Source organism: Electrophorus electricus, chromosome 12 (assembly GCF_041902795.1).
Source record: "Electrophorus electricus isolate QZ-2024a chromosome 12, ASM4190279v1, whole genome shotgun sequence".
In the NCBI taxonomy this organism is placed as follows: Eukaryota; Metazoa; Chordata; class Actinopteri; order Gymnotiformes; family Gymnotidae; genus Electrophorus; species Electrophorus electricus.
The window spans coordinates 27,495,075-27,510,000 of NC_137508.1; the positions used below are offsets into that span (position 1 = coordinate 27,495,075).

A 14,926-nucleotide genomic window follows, 5' to 3' on the forward strand; every position below is an offset into this window, starting at 1 on the left:
ATTCAAATACCTTTTCTATTTTACATAAGGAACGTCTTCCTGTATCTGACTGTATAATGGCATTTGTTTTAAGTACAAGACACATCACATCTGACTACATCATTTAAATTCCACTCTGCAGCACTAAGGAAAACTAAACAAAATGGTTCACACTTCTGTTGAACGTGGCCTGACGTGTTGGCGTTTAGCGGAGCAGAGCTGCTTCTGTCCTTAGAGTAGAAGACCCTGATCTCAGGGCTCGCGTGACAGGGGGCAGGCGTGGGGGTGTGCGGGGGCCGAGGAAGCACGGCACGATACTCCTCCTCCTCCTCTTCCTCACTCCGTTGAGTGTTCTCCCCCTCCATCTCTCTCTCTCCCTGCTTCATTTGCTCTGGTTAGGGGATTGCCCCTGCCAGCAGGCCTTTAAGATCCACGTCTCCCTGTCCCCTCCACGTCTCCTCCACGTCTCCCTGTCCCCTCCACGTCTCCCTGTCCCTCCACGTCTCCCTGTCCCCTCCACGTCTCCCTGTCCCTCCACGTCTCCCTGTCCCTCCACGTCTCCCTGTCCCCTCCACGTTTCCTCCACGTCTCCCTGTCCCTCCACGTCTCCCTGTCCCTCCACGTCTCCCTGTCCCCTCCACGTCTCCCTGTCCCTCCACGTCTCCGTCCCCTCCACGTTTCCTCCACGTCTCCCTGTCCCTCCACGTCTCCCTGTCCCCTCCACGTCTCTCTGTCCCTCCACGTCTCCGTCCCCTCCACGTCTCCCTGTCCCTCCACGTCTCCCTGTCCCCTCCACGTCTCCCTGTCCCCTCCACGTTTCCTCCACGTCTCCTCGTGCCCACACTGTGTCTGTCCACTCTGTTCCACTTTCTGCATGTCAGCATAGGTTTCCGAGCTGATTTACAGCGGCTTGAGCTGAACTGCCTGAAGAGCCAAAGTGTGGTAGCTGACTGGCTCTGGCTCTCTCTCTCTCTCTCTCTCTCTCTCTCTCTCTCTCCCCCTCCCTCCCTCTCTCTCTCCTTCTCTCTCTTTTTCCTCCTGCTCTGCTGCTCTAAATACGGGGAAGTCTAAATACTGGAACCCTCACTAGGAACGCTTCAAGCAGAGGGTTTGTGTGTGTGCCGATGCAGTGCCTCGCACCCGATCGAATTTCGGGCTTGGTAATGACTGTGGAAAAACTGCCGGCTCTGCACACACAGTCCCTTTTATTCTCTCTGTCAACCACATACTGTGTACAAACACTTTTTTTCCATTGTACTGTAAAGCTGAACGACGGAGCTCAAACTTTCTGTGGGATCCCCAAATAAAAGTTTAGAGTTTACCTTATTTTATCTAAATTTGTTTTTGTTTTTTACGGTTTTGGTGGTAGGTTTTCCTCTTCCTGTCCTGACCCATTACAGAAGCCTCTGCTCATCTCTGCTTTGCCCGGCGCCAGAGGTTACTGAGTTCTCGTTCTGCTGTCATCCCCCGGCCTGTTAGCTGTGTGTGCGTGCGGGTTTGAGAGACAGCTGTCAGCGGTCTCTTGAGCCGCACACTTGGGCGGTGCTCTCTGCGAGCGCTGGGGTGTAGCTCTGGGGACACATCTGCCTTTCTATGCTGGGTTTTCTCTTCGCGTGGGACAAACATGCAATTACACCTCATTTTATACGGGGCGACGTCCGCCCGGTGAACTTAAAGCGTGCGTTATTGGAGCGTGTCCCTGTGGATCTGAGACGCTGGTAGCAGCCTGACAGCGAAGGGGAACAGAGGAAAAGAGAGAAAGAGAGCAGGAGGGAAAAGAAGAGGCGGGGAGGAGCGCGGACGTCTCTGTGACGCAGGCTTGTCAGCAGTGTTCACATCTTTCACTGTAATGAAGTGACAAGTGAGTTATTAGACAGATCAGTGGCAGAGCTGAGCACATGCCTCCAGGTGTGTAGCTGCACGTTTTTTGATGATGCGCTTCGTCTCTTGGTACCCCCCCCCCTCCTCTCGCCCCCTCCTGGGCGGGAGCAATGAGGAGGACTGCTCCAAGCGTGGCACAGCGGAGACGGGAGTGTGCGCCCGCCGCCCGGGGCAACGGAAGCACTAGGCCATCTTTCTGTCGTCTCTGATCTTACGTTTCGGGCTGCGCGGGGCAAATTCGCTCACGCTGAGCTCGTTTGCGGGGCTCGGACGGACACTCGCGTTTAGCTCAATGGCAGACGGCGTTTTCCCCCCAAACCAAGTTCACTTACAAGTTCACGTTTGTTTGGTTTTTTTTGGCTAATTGACACCGTGTGAAATGATTCCACCATTATTCCACGTTATAGTGTCGTGTCGATCGCCGGCGTCTGTCTGCTCCTGTGTGTGTGCAGACGGCTGATAAATCAGACAGAACAAAATAAGATGAGAGTGAAGGGAATCCTGTCTTAATGTGTTTGGTGAGATGTTTGAGTGGTTTTTTTGGGGGGGCGGGCCGGGGCGGAGGGGCGGGGGTCAGTTTAAGGACTTTTACAACTGTGGGTTAAAAAAAAAAAAAAAAAAAGTCTGAGATGACGATTGCATTTTTTTTAAGAATAAAATTTCAAGGCAGAACAAATGATAGGGACACTCGCTAACTCTGGTATGACAATAGCACATGCAGTAAAAGCTCGGGAGCTCGGTGGGACAGCACACGTCATCGTCCGACGTGTGCCGAACGAACCCCTCACACGTCTCTGTAGCAAAAACGGCAGTTATGTTTACACACAAATCCTGCAGAGGAAAATCGTAACAGCATGTAGGCAAACTGGATGGGTCGGTACCGCGTTCTTCCTGGGCACAGGCGGGTCCTCAGAGACGATGCGTGCCTTTTTCTTTTCTTCTTCTCTGAGCGTGTGCAAAACTGGCACATTTTGCAACGTAATTTCCCTCGGCGTCGCGACCGTGAATAACTCAGAAGATGGCATGTAAGACCCATCATTGTGAAGACTGCTTATAATACTACACATTCTGCTTTGTAGAGCTGCAAAGTGCAAAACTGAACTGTTTGTTTTGTTTAGTTTTTTTTACTAAAGCTATAAACATGAGAAAATGAGTAAAAAGAATTGTTGAGGAGGCTGAAAGCATGCCAGCTCCTACCGCACGTCCACGAGTAGATAAAACAAGTCACAAGGAGGAAGGTTGGGGGAGTTCTTGGTTAAAAAGCATTTTGAGTTTTTTCTTTTTTTGCTTTTAACTAGTATAAATGAATCAGACTAGTTAGTTGCTACCTCTTCTCATCTACACTTTGAGCTGGAAGTATTGTACTGTAACATAAAAGAAAAAGGAAAAAAATAAAGCAACCAACCATCAACACGATTGTTTTACATCAAAAGCCTCTCGGGACAGTATTTACAAATTTAAGCCGTTCATGCTTATGCATGGGATTCATTTTAAAAGCTATAATAACACAAATACAACAAGGAGACTTTTCTTAAATCAGTATTATTGATTCTGCAGGCAACAGTGACACACACAGAGTCTGAGGAGTTTCTTTGGAATTGGACAGAAAGGAGGCTCGGCGACAGGCAGAAGGTGGGCCCTTCTGCCGCGGAGCGAGCCGCGCTCCCAAACGTCCAATCGCAGTTCTTCCAAAGAAGGACGTGTCGCATGGACACGACGCTGAAGATTCATAGTCTACTGGAACCCGAATCCGACCTCGGAGAAGTCTTACACAGGTGTTACAGGCACACAGTCACACGTTGCGGCGGTTTTGATCGAAGGGGTTGTGGTGTGGTGTGTGTGTGGGGAGGGCGGGGGGGTTACTCCAGCGCCACGGCGACGGGCGTGTTTTTGTGGAGGTTAGGGTTTTGGCTGTGCCTGTTCCGACTGCGTACGGAGGAGAACATCATGTTGCAACCAGGCACTCTGCACTTGTGCATTTCGCGCAGGTGCACAGTCTTGTAGTGCACCCGCAGCGTGCCCTTGTTACTGTACAATTTGTGACAAATTGTGCAGAGGATGCCGCCACCCACGCCGTTACCGCTGGCAACGGACGCGACGAGGGACGGGGAGGAGGAGGGGTCGGCGGGCGTAAGCCCCTCCCCCGAGACTCCTCCCTCCGCCCCTCGTTCTACGCCCCCTCGGACCCCTCCGTCCTCGGCCTCGCTGGCCTCCAGGTCGTCCAGCAGGACGCCCTCGTCGCTGCCTTCGTCCGAGTCGTGCGAGGAGTGGACGCTGTCGCTGGACTGCACGCTCGATGTCGTGCTCAGGTCCAGCACCGCGTAGTCGTCGTTGCCGCGGTAGCCGTTGCCGTGGAAGTACTCCGTGCCGACGGGAGACGCAGCCTCCTCGCTCCGGACCGGGACGGCGCCGGGGCCGCCCGGGCCCCCGCCCCCCTCCAGGCCCAGGTGGTGCGCGCCGTAGATCCGGGCCAGGATCTCGGCCCGCAGGTCTTTGGGCAGCGGCGTGAGCCGTGGGTCCAGGATGATGTCGTCGAGTTCTTTGGTCAACAGTTTGCGGTGCAGGTTGATGTTGGAGCTGTGTCTGCAGGGAACAGGGAGCACACAGATCCAGGAACAGTTTTTACTCCAAACCAAAACCCATGATGACTTAATGACCCAACTCTTTGATGAACACAGACCAGCTGCACTCTGATGACCTCCGTGACCTTTCTCTGCCCCCCCCCCCCCCCCCTTTTATTCCTCTGTGACTTTACACGTCATGGAGTTTAGCCTTTTACGGTTTTTTAGCCGCAAATTAACCGACGAGCCCCGATCACGCTCTGCTTCCGGGATATCCGGACAATTCCTGCATTTCCATTTTTCCCACTCGGACGGTTAATGCAGGACACAGAGAGTGTTAAAGGGAGGGAGAGCTCCTAGAGTTCCAGCTGGGGCTCAGACAGCGACCGGCTAACGTGTTTACCTCCGTCAGCGTGTCTGCCCGCACACTCCAATCCTATTGACTCTTGACTCAATTAAATACTCCACCGCATTGAATGGGAGTTTATTAATTGATTTGAGCCGTAGTAATGTGATCATCAGGGGGAACTGGATAGCGTATTGGCGCGGAGTCTGACGGCATTAACACTCTTTCTCACGCCGGGGGCAAGCCGGAGGGGGGGTCGTCACTGGGGAGGCTAATCGTGGCCCAGAAACGTGCTCTTCGAGATGTGGATTTTGCGTTAACAAAGACGGGCTTTTTATCGCCCCGCCGAGAGGTCACATGACGCATGGGGCGGAGGCAGGCTGTCGCCAGGCCACGTCAGCTGAACGCACGTGTGCGAACGTGCGATGGTGTGACGCAGGCTCGCTTCTCCTCTCCAGCCATCGGAACGACATCGAGCCAAATTAACGAAACGTCAGAGTGTGTTTCACAGCTAAAGAGCACTTGGAACAATATGGGAGAATAAAACAAAACCCAATGAAAGAGAAGAAAAGAACACTCAGTTAAACAGGAGTGCAGCACAGCAGCTACTGCCAGTGTATTTTGAATTTTGAACTTATAAGTGATAAAGAAAATAGGGGGAAAAAATTAAAAAATAAAAAATTTAAAATTATGATTTCAGGGTTTCATGGGATCCATGCAAAGGTGGCTGTTGGGTAACTGGAATGATGACCTAGGCGTGACTGAGAAATAGACACAGTGTGTGGTAGAGCTTACCAGCAGTGCCATGGTTGTTGCAGTCAAAAAGGGTCCCTTTTCTTTAATTATTTAGTTCCCTATCCGACATTCTCCTGCAAGAAGTAGAAATACATTCATTGGAGGGACCCTTTCTGTTCATTTAGAGCATACAGGAGCAGGCCACCAGAGCACTGTTAGCATTGAGGACCATGGCGTACGGCTTTGACGAGCCTGTCAGCTAGCGCGCCTGTGTGTGAGTGTGTTTGCTGGTCTATACATGTGTGTGTATTCATACGTGAGTGATTCGTCTGTGTGCCTGTTACTGAATTCTAAAAAAAAACAACCCAACAACAACGCTGTAATACTGTAACAGCACTAATTGACTTTTTGGTTAATTATCATGCAAACACTCATGTTAAGGTGTTCGTGTTGTCAGGTGTTTTGTGCTAAGCGCTTTACACAGGCACTTTCTCTATGGCCAGGGCTTGTTCTGTTTTCTTTTGTTTTATTTTTCCCACACAATGTCGTCAATGACGCTCTAGTGGACGGTACCTTCATTAGCATAACCCCACCCCCTGTAACCACACCCTCACACTGCTCATAAGCTCTCCTGCAGTGGCTAGCTAACATCTGATGACTAAACACACACACACACACACACACACACACACTATTCACAGTAAAGGGGACTTTTCTAAATACAGGTATAATCAAAAACGTTTTAAGCACAAGCTGAAATCATGCAAACACAAAATCCTTCTTCTCTTTCCCCCTTCAGTGAGTGTCCAGTCACTTTGTTTTAGGCGGTGTGCCGTGCCACGCGACCGAGCTGGACCGAGCTGGACCGCTCTGCCCGTAGCCTGCAGTGCCAGAGCACTTATCCTTTCATCTATCAGTGCTGGTTCATCTCCCCCCTGCTCCCTCGCCCCTCCCCATCCTCACAGCCCCTAATGTGGCAGCCAAACCAAATTGACAGGCTCATCTCTGCCCAGAGCTGGGGGTGGTGTCCCCCGAGAGCCCGTTTTGCGTCTGCAGACGAGCTGGGGTAGGAGTGTGGCTCTCTTAATGTGTCTTGTCCCGGGAACGTTAATCATCTTCAGCCGGCGATGTCACGTTTGGTCCCGCGCTGCCTCGCGCCTCCCTAAATGACTCCTAATGCCCCGTTGAAAAGGCCGAGACAGTCACGTTGATGCGATGATGACCAACGGGTTGCTTTGGGTGTTTTTTTTTCCTTTCTGTGATGTTCATGTTGGTCTGGCACATTCTCTAATGCGCTGTGGTGGGCAGATGAAGGTGTGTATCATTAATCACGTTTCTGTTTCGGTGCCACCACAGTCAGTCTTGGCTTAGAGCTCACGAGCAGATGAAAATCTTCCAGTGGTCATAGAAACAAACTCAACTATTCAAACTTACTTCATATGGATGGGTGGGTGTGTGTGTGTGTGTGTGTGTCATCGCCACAGGCAGAGAGGGGAGGAGTCTCTGAGATATAATTAACCTTCAATCTCCTCATCCGCAGCCGGCTCTCACGCTGGCCTATGGGACTGAACATTAGTGAACCGTAGGGATCTGGAGACAGGTAGAGACACGAGGTCATCGGGACCTGGGATGATCAGCGACAGGCGAGATCAACCGTATGTGCCCAAAATGTGGTGGCAGGACTCGAGAATAAATAAACAACCGTCCTGCCCCATTAAACAAAAGCGGCCCACCTTTGTGAGCGGGAACATGATTAAAATGCCATAAGAGCTGGGATTAATGGGATGCATGCGTTTCCAGCAGGCTGTTTCACTCTCCATGGTAAACACGCGATCATTTCCCTCCATGCCGCTGGCGTGTGGGTGTGCAGGCGCACGGGAGCTGGCGCAGGACGGCCGATGCGGGATGAAGAGCGGGACTGCATTACCGCCTGCGAGCTTTCTCTCCATGACACGCTGACTGCCAAGACACTCCGTGCCCTCGCTGCTCACAAACATCTCACTGAAGCCCAAAGTTCAACCCCATTATGTTACCGTAGTTAAATACAGCTGCTCTCTGCTAGGACGTTTTGTGAGTCAGTAGCTATGTTTTTAAAAGAATGTTGTCCGAAATAAAATAAATGATTTGTATTATGTCTTCTTCTTTCTTTCTTTCATTGAGCGTCTGTTTCCCAACAGTTGCAGGATCTGTGCACCTGTGTTGTTTTGGTTCGACACGACGCGGATGTAACAAGGACGAGCTTGCGGAGTTTGGACTTCCTGCCTGGATGTGACAAAAAGCTCATTTTTTATTCAGCCAGTTAACACTTTTTATTTAGAGTCATTAATGTTTCTGTATGAATTTAGTATGTGGGCTTGCATTTATACATATTTCCTAAATTGTTTTATTTTTATGAAAAAACTCAATAGTTTTATTGAGTAAAATATTGAATAAATGTTTTTTTTTAAATAGTTACATTTTTATATATATATATATATACACACACACACGCACACATACACACACACACACACACGCACACACGCACACACGCACGCACACACACACGCACGCACACACACACACACACGCACACACACACACACACACACACACACACACATACACACACACACACGCACACACACACGCACACACACACACACACACACACACACACACACACACACACACACACACAATATTATGTGCATGCAACTGTGGCCAGTGGCCAATAGCTGATGGCATGTTTGCAGAGATGTGTGTCAGACTGAATTGTTTCGACCTGTGATGTGTGTGAGCGGAGTTGGCCCCAGAGCCCTGACATCTTTCAGCTGTCCTCCGGTACCTTCCTGAGTCGTCAGGAACAGCAGCTCCATAATGCCTCCCAGATGCCAGGAGGAATTCCTCCGCCAAGGAATATGGGAATGATAGAGAAAGCGTTTAGGGCATCTCAGTCACATCCAGAGGAAAGGGGGCCGGTCGTGTTTGGATAATGCTGCTGTGCTCTCCTGCCAATATGTTAAAACACTTTTCTTTTCTTTTTTTTTTTTAGGAATTTATACGATCCCGTTCCGAGCGCCAGAGTCAAGCTGTCACGCGCCCCATGTCCGCTTGTGGGTAAAACAGGCCGAGAGCAACCGGCTTGAACGCGATGCAGCCGCGCGCTGTATCGGCAGGTAGAGCGTGGCAGGGAGTAACATGAGGGGATATCGTGCTCTGTGTGACGGCAGGAATCGATCGCTGAATAAGTTGAGTGTGCTGCCTCTTCCTTTCTGAAGAGCACTCCTGGACATGTTGATTACAGTAGCTACCACGCAGAGACCAGCGGTTTCCTCTTTTCCCCGTTGGCAGGAATCTCCCTGCGCCGTTTGGGCTAATGGGTTTCTGCGCTGCTAAGTGTTTCCAGAAGGAACGTTTACGAAGCTGCACCACCAAGCAAGCGCGGCGGCGAGGAAGCGTCAAAATACGACATCTTACTGATGGAGTTTAAAGGCAGTTAGTAATGGAGAGTGAAAGTGCGAAACTCAACTATCGGTTTCTGTATCAGGCCCGGCTGCAGTGAACTCTACGCGTGCTTCCCAGTCCCAGTAACACCTCGAACTGGATCTATAGCAGATTGTCCTAATTTTAAATCCACTCGCGTGTGATGGTCTCCCCACAGGAAATTAGCGAACGTCGATAATGGCGTGTGAAGGCGTCAGACGCGCCGTGTTGATCTGCATTCAGAAACGTACCTTTGTGTGCGTCCCCTTTCGCTAATGCGCGACTGAGTGTTGTGCATTTCAGTGTTTGCGTGCGTCTGTCAGTGTGTGTGTGTGTGTGTTCACCTCTTCATTTGTGAACGAGGGAGCTTGCTGATCTGCCCTGGGGCACTGACTCCCAGCGGCCTTGTCAAAAACTCTCTCTCTGTCTCTCACACACACACACACACACACACACACACACACACACACACACACACACACACACACACACACACACACAAACACAGGCACACTTCTGCTGTGTGCACAGCTGGATCAGAAGAGGTGAATACTCACACCTCTGGTGCAGAAATACTTGTACATGCCTCCACCTGCCTCACACACATACACGCACAGGCACACACACACACACACACACACACACACACGTCTTGTGCTGTTTACAGTGCACTAATGAACAAACAGGGACAGAACAGATGCCACCGTGCTCAGGAACTTAATAACAGCGAGTGTCGGAGAGACGTGGGGGGGGTCTGATCATACATCAGCCACAACAACTGAGTCCCTCCGAGAGGCTTGTGTTTGCAAATTACAGTAGAGAAGAACACACACACACACACACACACACACACACACACAAACACAGGCGCTCTGTCTTTATTTTCTAAATAAAACCGTCTCCTGTCACCAGAGAGCGAGAGAGGAGGTAGGTTCTTATCTCTCTCCATAAGAGACAATGAGATGAATGGGATTTTTTTTCTTTCGCTCTCTAGAGTGCCATGTGGCATTACAGAGCAGAGGGGGCTGTCTTAACACACTCTGCCCTTTTACTAAAAAGATAACAGCCAAGTTTGCTTCGCTGCGACCGGCTTGCGGTTGGGGCTCAGTGTTTCGAGTGGGAATTTCACACAGTGCAATAACGTCTGCGGTGGAAAAGGCAGTGGGGTCAGTAAATTAAGTGCCCCTGTCCAGGGCATAATCCATTGCGATTATGACTGGGGCTTTTCTTGTTACCCTCCTCAGCTCTGATTTACAGGTTGTCTTTAAATTCTCGGCTCAAACAAGCACGACATTTGCCCTGTGTGGAACGTTAAACATGCGCAAACAGCTGCTGTGCTACTGACAGTTTTAAGACTAAACGCTGATTAGACTTCCAGCATCAAAGCTGTTTGCCTGGGAGATCCTGACCTGTGACCTGCGACCTGCGTCTGACGGAAGGCCGTCTGCCTATCTGCCTGTTGCCACAGGTGCGCTCTGACGGTTGTGTGCCGAGAACGTGTTACCAATGGCACGGAATGATCCACACCTCCCCAGGTGTTAATGAATGCAGCGGATTGACAGGCTGCAACCTCTGCTAATAAATGCACGCTTACCTGCGTGTGACAGGTGAGCATCTGCAGGTAAGCGGCAAATCGGCGCATTAAGTGTGTGTAAAAGTGTCCCTGAGCTGGTGCAGACACCGCGCTTCCTCAAGTTAACATGACAGGCGGCACATAGCGTAGCAGTTAGCACGTCATTAGCGGGGTAATAATTATTCTTCCCCCACCTGTGCAGGCGCAGATACAGATAAAAATGGAACCTCGTGCGGAGCAATTAACTTTTATCTATTAAGAAAATGGGCCACAACGTGTCTAACTTACCTGTGAGCAAAGTTTCACGAAGCTACAGATTTATTAACTAGTAAATAAACAAAGAGTGGCTATGGCTGTGTGAGTGGTGTGCAACTACTGACTGATGTCTGTGTCCTCTCGCGGGTGCGGGCGGAGGGCCTCACCTGTCTCTGCTCCGTCGGGACGGGAAGGCAGCGTTGCATCCGGCCACGGTGCACACGTGCATCTCCTTCAGGTGGACGTTCTTGTAGTGCAGCTTGACGCTGTAGGAGCTCTTGAAGCTCTTCTTGCAGACGTAGCAGATCTTGGGGTCGGGGCTGGCGCACAGGTCGCCCTCAGGGGACTGCGAGTGGATCTTGGGCGGGCTGGCGCCATAGGCCATGGAGGAGATGAAGCTCTCGTGCAGGGCGGCCATGCTGGCAGCGGCAGCGGCAGCCATGCTGCCGTTGTACAGGCCGTACTGGCTCATGCAGAACATGTCGTAGGTGGGGTCGCTGAGCTCCTCTTTGATTTTGACGGCGGGCTGGTGTAGGGAGGGCGAGGCGCGGCTGTCGTCCTCCACGTCCTTCCGTGGGCGCCCATTCTCCTCTCCTTCTCCTTTGTCCAGGCCTCTTCCTCCTCCTCCTCCTCCTCCTCCCGAGACGTGGCGCTGCTCCTCGGCGTCCATCATCTCGTCGCGGTAGAACACCTTGGACTCGGACGTCTCGGACTCGTTCTCGAAGTCGCGCTCGTGGTCCTGGTCTTCGGACGTGAAGCTGTCCACACAGCGCATCTCGCTGGCCCCGCCGTCGCTGGCCCCGGCACGGCACTCGTCCTGCTCCGGGTGTAGGATGTTCCTCAGGACCAAGCCCGGGCTCATCTCGTCCTGGGAGGGCGACTGGTGCCCGCTCCCGCCGCTGTTGTTGTTGTTGTTACAGTTGCCGTTGACGACGCTGTGGAGGTGGTGGTAGTGACAGCTGTCCTCGTCGTCCTCGTCTTTGTCGTCGTAGTCATCCACCACGTCGACAACCTCTTTCTCAATCTTCACCGGCATGCTGGACTTGCGCGGCTTCTTTTTGGGTGTAGGGTCAGGGGTTGCAGGGTCGGGGGCACTGGGTGTGGTGGCCAGGTGGTGAGACATTCCCCCCACCATCCTGTCCGACAGGTGGGCGCTGTTGGAGCTGACGGCCAGGACCTGCTGATGCTGGTCCATGAGGGAGGTGCCGCTGGTGGCAGGGGGCAGGATGGGACTGGTGGGCAGGGACACAGGTGGGCTGACCATGTCGGCCGGAGACAGCAGCGTGCGGTAGAAGGGCGGCACGGGTTGGACCGGCTGCACGGACTTCAGCGAGGGGAACACCAGGGGGCTCTGCAGGGGTGAGTGCATCATGGGGTCGAGCGGCGGCGTGGCGAACCCCAGCGGCGGCCGGCCCGGGCTGGTGAGGGCGAAGCCACTCTTGGCGTTGGAGATGACCGGGGCGGCGGAGCCCGAGTTGGAGCGGATGAGGTCCTTGTCGCGGTTGTTCCTCAGCATGGGCATGTGCAGGCGCGGGTTGGGGTTGGCACTGTGCCGGTTGCGGCTGCGCAGGGAGCTGAAGACCATGTTGCAGCCCTCGATGGTGCAGCGGTGCTTGATCTTCAGGTGCACGGCGTTGTAGTGGATCTTCAGCGTGCCCTTGTCGTAGAAGGTCTTGCCGCAGGCGTTGCAGCACACGCGGCCCTTGCGGGACGGCGTGCCCAGGCGGCGCATGCGATGCATCTTGGAGGAGAACGAGGAGGAGGAGGAGGAGGAATGGCTGGCGATCTTCGACTCCTCACTCTTCACGAAGTGGTGGTGGGCCTGGTGCTCGTTTAGGGCGCCTGTCTGCCGCGGCTGCGGCGCCACCTGGTGGGCCGGCTGAGACGTCTGCGGCCCTTGCTGCTGGCTCTGGCCTTGCTGCTGCATCGCCGGGCTCGGGGCGACTGGCGAAGTCCCGTTGGGCTCCGTCTTTGGCTCGATGGTGCCGGGGATGGACCCTGTGGTTCCCCGATTTGGACTCTGGCTGCTACGGAAGGGCGAGAGGGACACCTCGGAATCGCTGCTCTCCACGGGCTCGCTCTGGTTGGACAGGGTGGAGCGCTGTCGGAGAGCCGCCTGCTCCAGCGCCAGCCCGTTGGGCGGGAGGCCCAGCATGGGGGCCGAGACCGGGTTGATGTACTGGAAGGGCAGCAGGAAGGCGAGGCTGTTGGGAATGTTCTCGAAGTGGTGGATGCTGGACGGGCTGCTGTTCTCCAGGTGCGTCAGAAGGCCGGGGCTGCGCGTGCGGTTGTTGCTCTCGATAAAAGTCCTGATACCGGAGTCCGTCTTGGACGACGGCACCGTGACTGCCTGCCCTTCCTTCTCCTGGATTGCCATGAGCTCCACGATGGACTTGGTCTCTCCGAAGCGCAGGAACTGCTGCAGGGTGATGATCTCTTCTTCACGAGACATGATGGTCCAGCGATCAAGAACTTTGCCTGCTGTGTCCTGGATGCCACATCAAAGAGAGGGAGAGAAAAAAAAAAGCCAAACAAAAACTTATTGATTGCGCATAATGACTACAGTCTGAGGACAAGGTAAGGGCAGGGGTCAGGGGTCAGGGAGAGGGCGCACCCTGGAGCGACATGTCAAGAGCAGTAATGGAGCTTTCTAACTGCTGCGTGTTCTCCAGCAGTTCACCTCCTCCTCAGACCCTAATCAGCATGCTGGCGAGGTCACTGATGGCACAGCAAGAAAGTGCATCTCGGTAAACTCATCTCCCAACATAGGGAAGGGATAGGGCTAGAGTTTAGGGAAAGGGTTTAGGGCTACAGCTAGGGTTTAGGGAAAGGGCTAGGGTTTAGGGATAGGGCTAGAGTTTAGGGAAAGGGTTTAGGGCTACAGCTAGGGTTTAGGGAAAGGGCTAGGGTTTAGGGATAGGGCTAGAGTTTAGGGAAAGGGTTTAGGGCTAGGGTTTAGGGAAAGGGCTAGGGTTTAGGTCTATGGTTTAGGGCTAGGGTTTAGGGAAAGGGCTATGGTTTAGGGAAAGGGCTAGGGTTTAGGTCTATGGTTTAGGGCTAGGGTTTAGGGATAGGGCTAGAGTTTAGGGAAAGGGTTTAGGGCTACAGCTAGGGTTTAGGGAAAGGGCTAGGGTTTAGGTCTATGGTTTAGGGCTAGGGTTTAGGGAAAGGGCTAGAGTTTAGGGAAAGGGTTTAGGGCTACAGCTAGGGTTTAGGGAAAGGGCTAGGGTTTAGGTCTATGGTTTAGGGCTAGGGTTTAGGGAAAGGGCTAGGGTTTAGGGCTAGGGTTTAGGGAAAGGGCTAGGGTTTAGGGAAAGGGCTAGGGTTTAGGGAAAGGGCTAGGGTTTAGGTCTATGGTTTAGGGCTAGGGTTTAGGGATAGGGCTAGAGTTTAGGGAAAGGGTTTAGGGCTACAGCTAGGGTTTAGGGAAAGGGCTAGGGTTTAGGTCTATGGTTTAGGGCTAGGGTTTAGGGAAAGGGCTAGAGTTTAGGGAAAGGGTTTAGGGCTACAGCTAGGGTTTAGGGAAAGGGCTAGGGTTTAGGTCTATGGTTTAGGGCTAGGGTTTAGGGAAAGGGCTAGGGTTTAGGGCTAGGGTTTAGGGAAAGGGCTAGGGTTTAGGTCTATGGTTTAGGGCTAGGGTTTAGGGAAAGGGCTAGGGTTTAGGGAAAGGGCTAGGGTTTAGGTCTATGGTTTAGGGCTAGGGTTTAGGGATAGGGCTAGAGTTTAGGGAAAGGGTTTAGGGCTACAGCTAGGGTTTAGGGAAAGGGCTAGGGTTTAGGTCTATGGTTTAGGGCTAGGGTTTAGGGAAAGGGCTAGGGTTTAGGTCTATGGTTTAGGGCTAGGGTTTAGGGAAAGGGCTAGGGTTTAGGGAAAGGGCTAGGGTTTAGGTCTATGGTTTAGGGCTAGGGTTTAGGGATAGGGCTAGAGTTTAGGGAAAGGGTTTAGGGCTACAGCTAGGGTTTAGGGAAAGGGCTAGGGTTTAGGTCTATGGTTTAGGGCTAGGGTTTAGGGAAAGGGCTATGGTTTAGGGCTAGGGTTTAGGGAAAGGGCTAGGGTTTAGGTCTATGGTTTAGGGCTAGGGTTTAGGGAAAGGGCTAGGGTTTAGGGAAAGGGCTAGGGTTTAGGTCTATG

General features: G+C 52.6%; 1 protein-coding gene across 4 annotated transcripts in view; it reads right to left on the bottom strand.

The window, feature by feature from the left end:
- Positions 1-1,008: 1,008 nt before the first annotated feature.
- bnc2 (basonuclin zinc finger protein 2) overlaps positions 1,009-14,926 on the bottom strand; it is a 161,980-nt gene continuing 148,062 nt past the window's right edge. For 3 of the 4 annotated variants that reach the window (XM_081724690.1, XM_081724692.1, XM_035531732.2), the window contains 2 exons: positions 10,963-13,283; positions 1,009-4,443 (listed from right to left, as the gene is read on the bottom strand). In XM_081724690.1, coding sequence (XP_081580816.1) covers positions 3,720-4,443; positions 10,963-13,283 — 3,045 coding nt within the window. In that variant the 3' untranslated portion in view covers positions 1,009-3,719. Of the gene's footprint in view, positions 4,444-5,562; positions 5,637-10,962; positions 13,284-14,926 lie in introns of all 4 variants that reach the window. The other variant, XM_081724693.1, reaches the window with a different exon arrangement.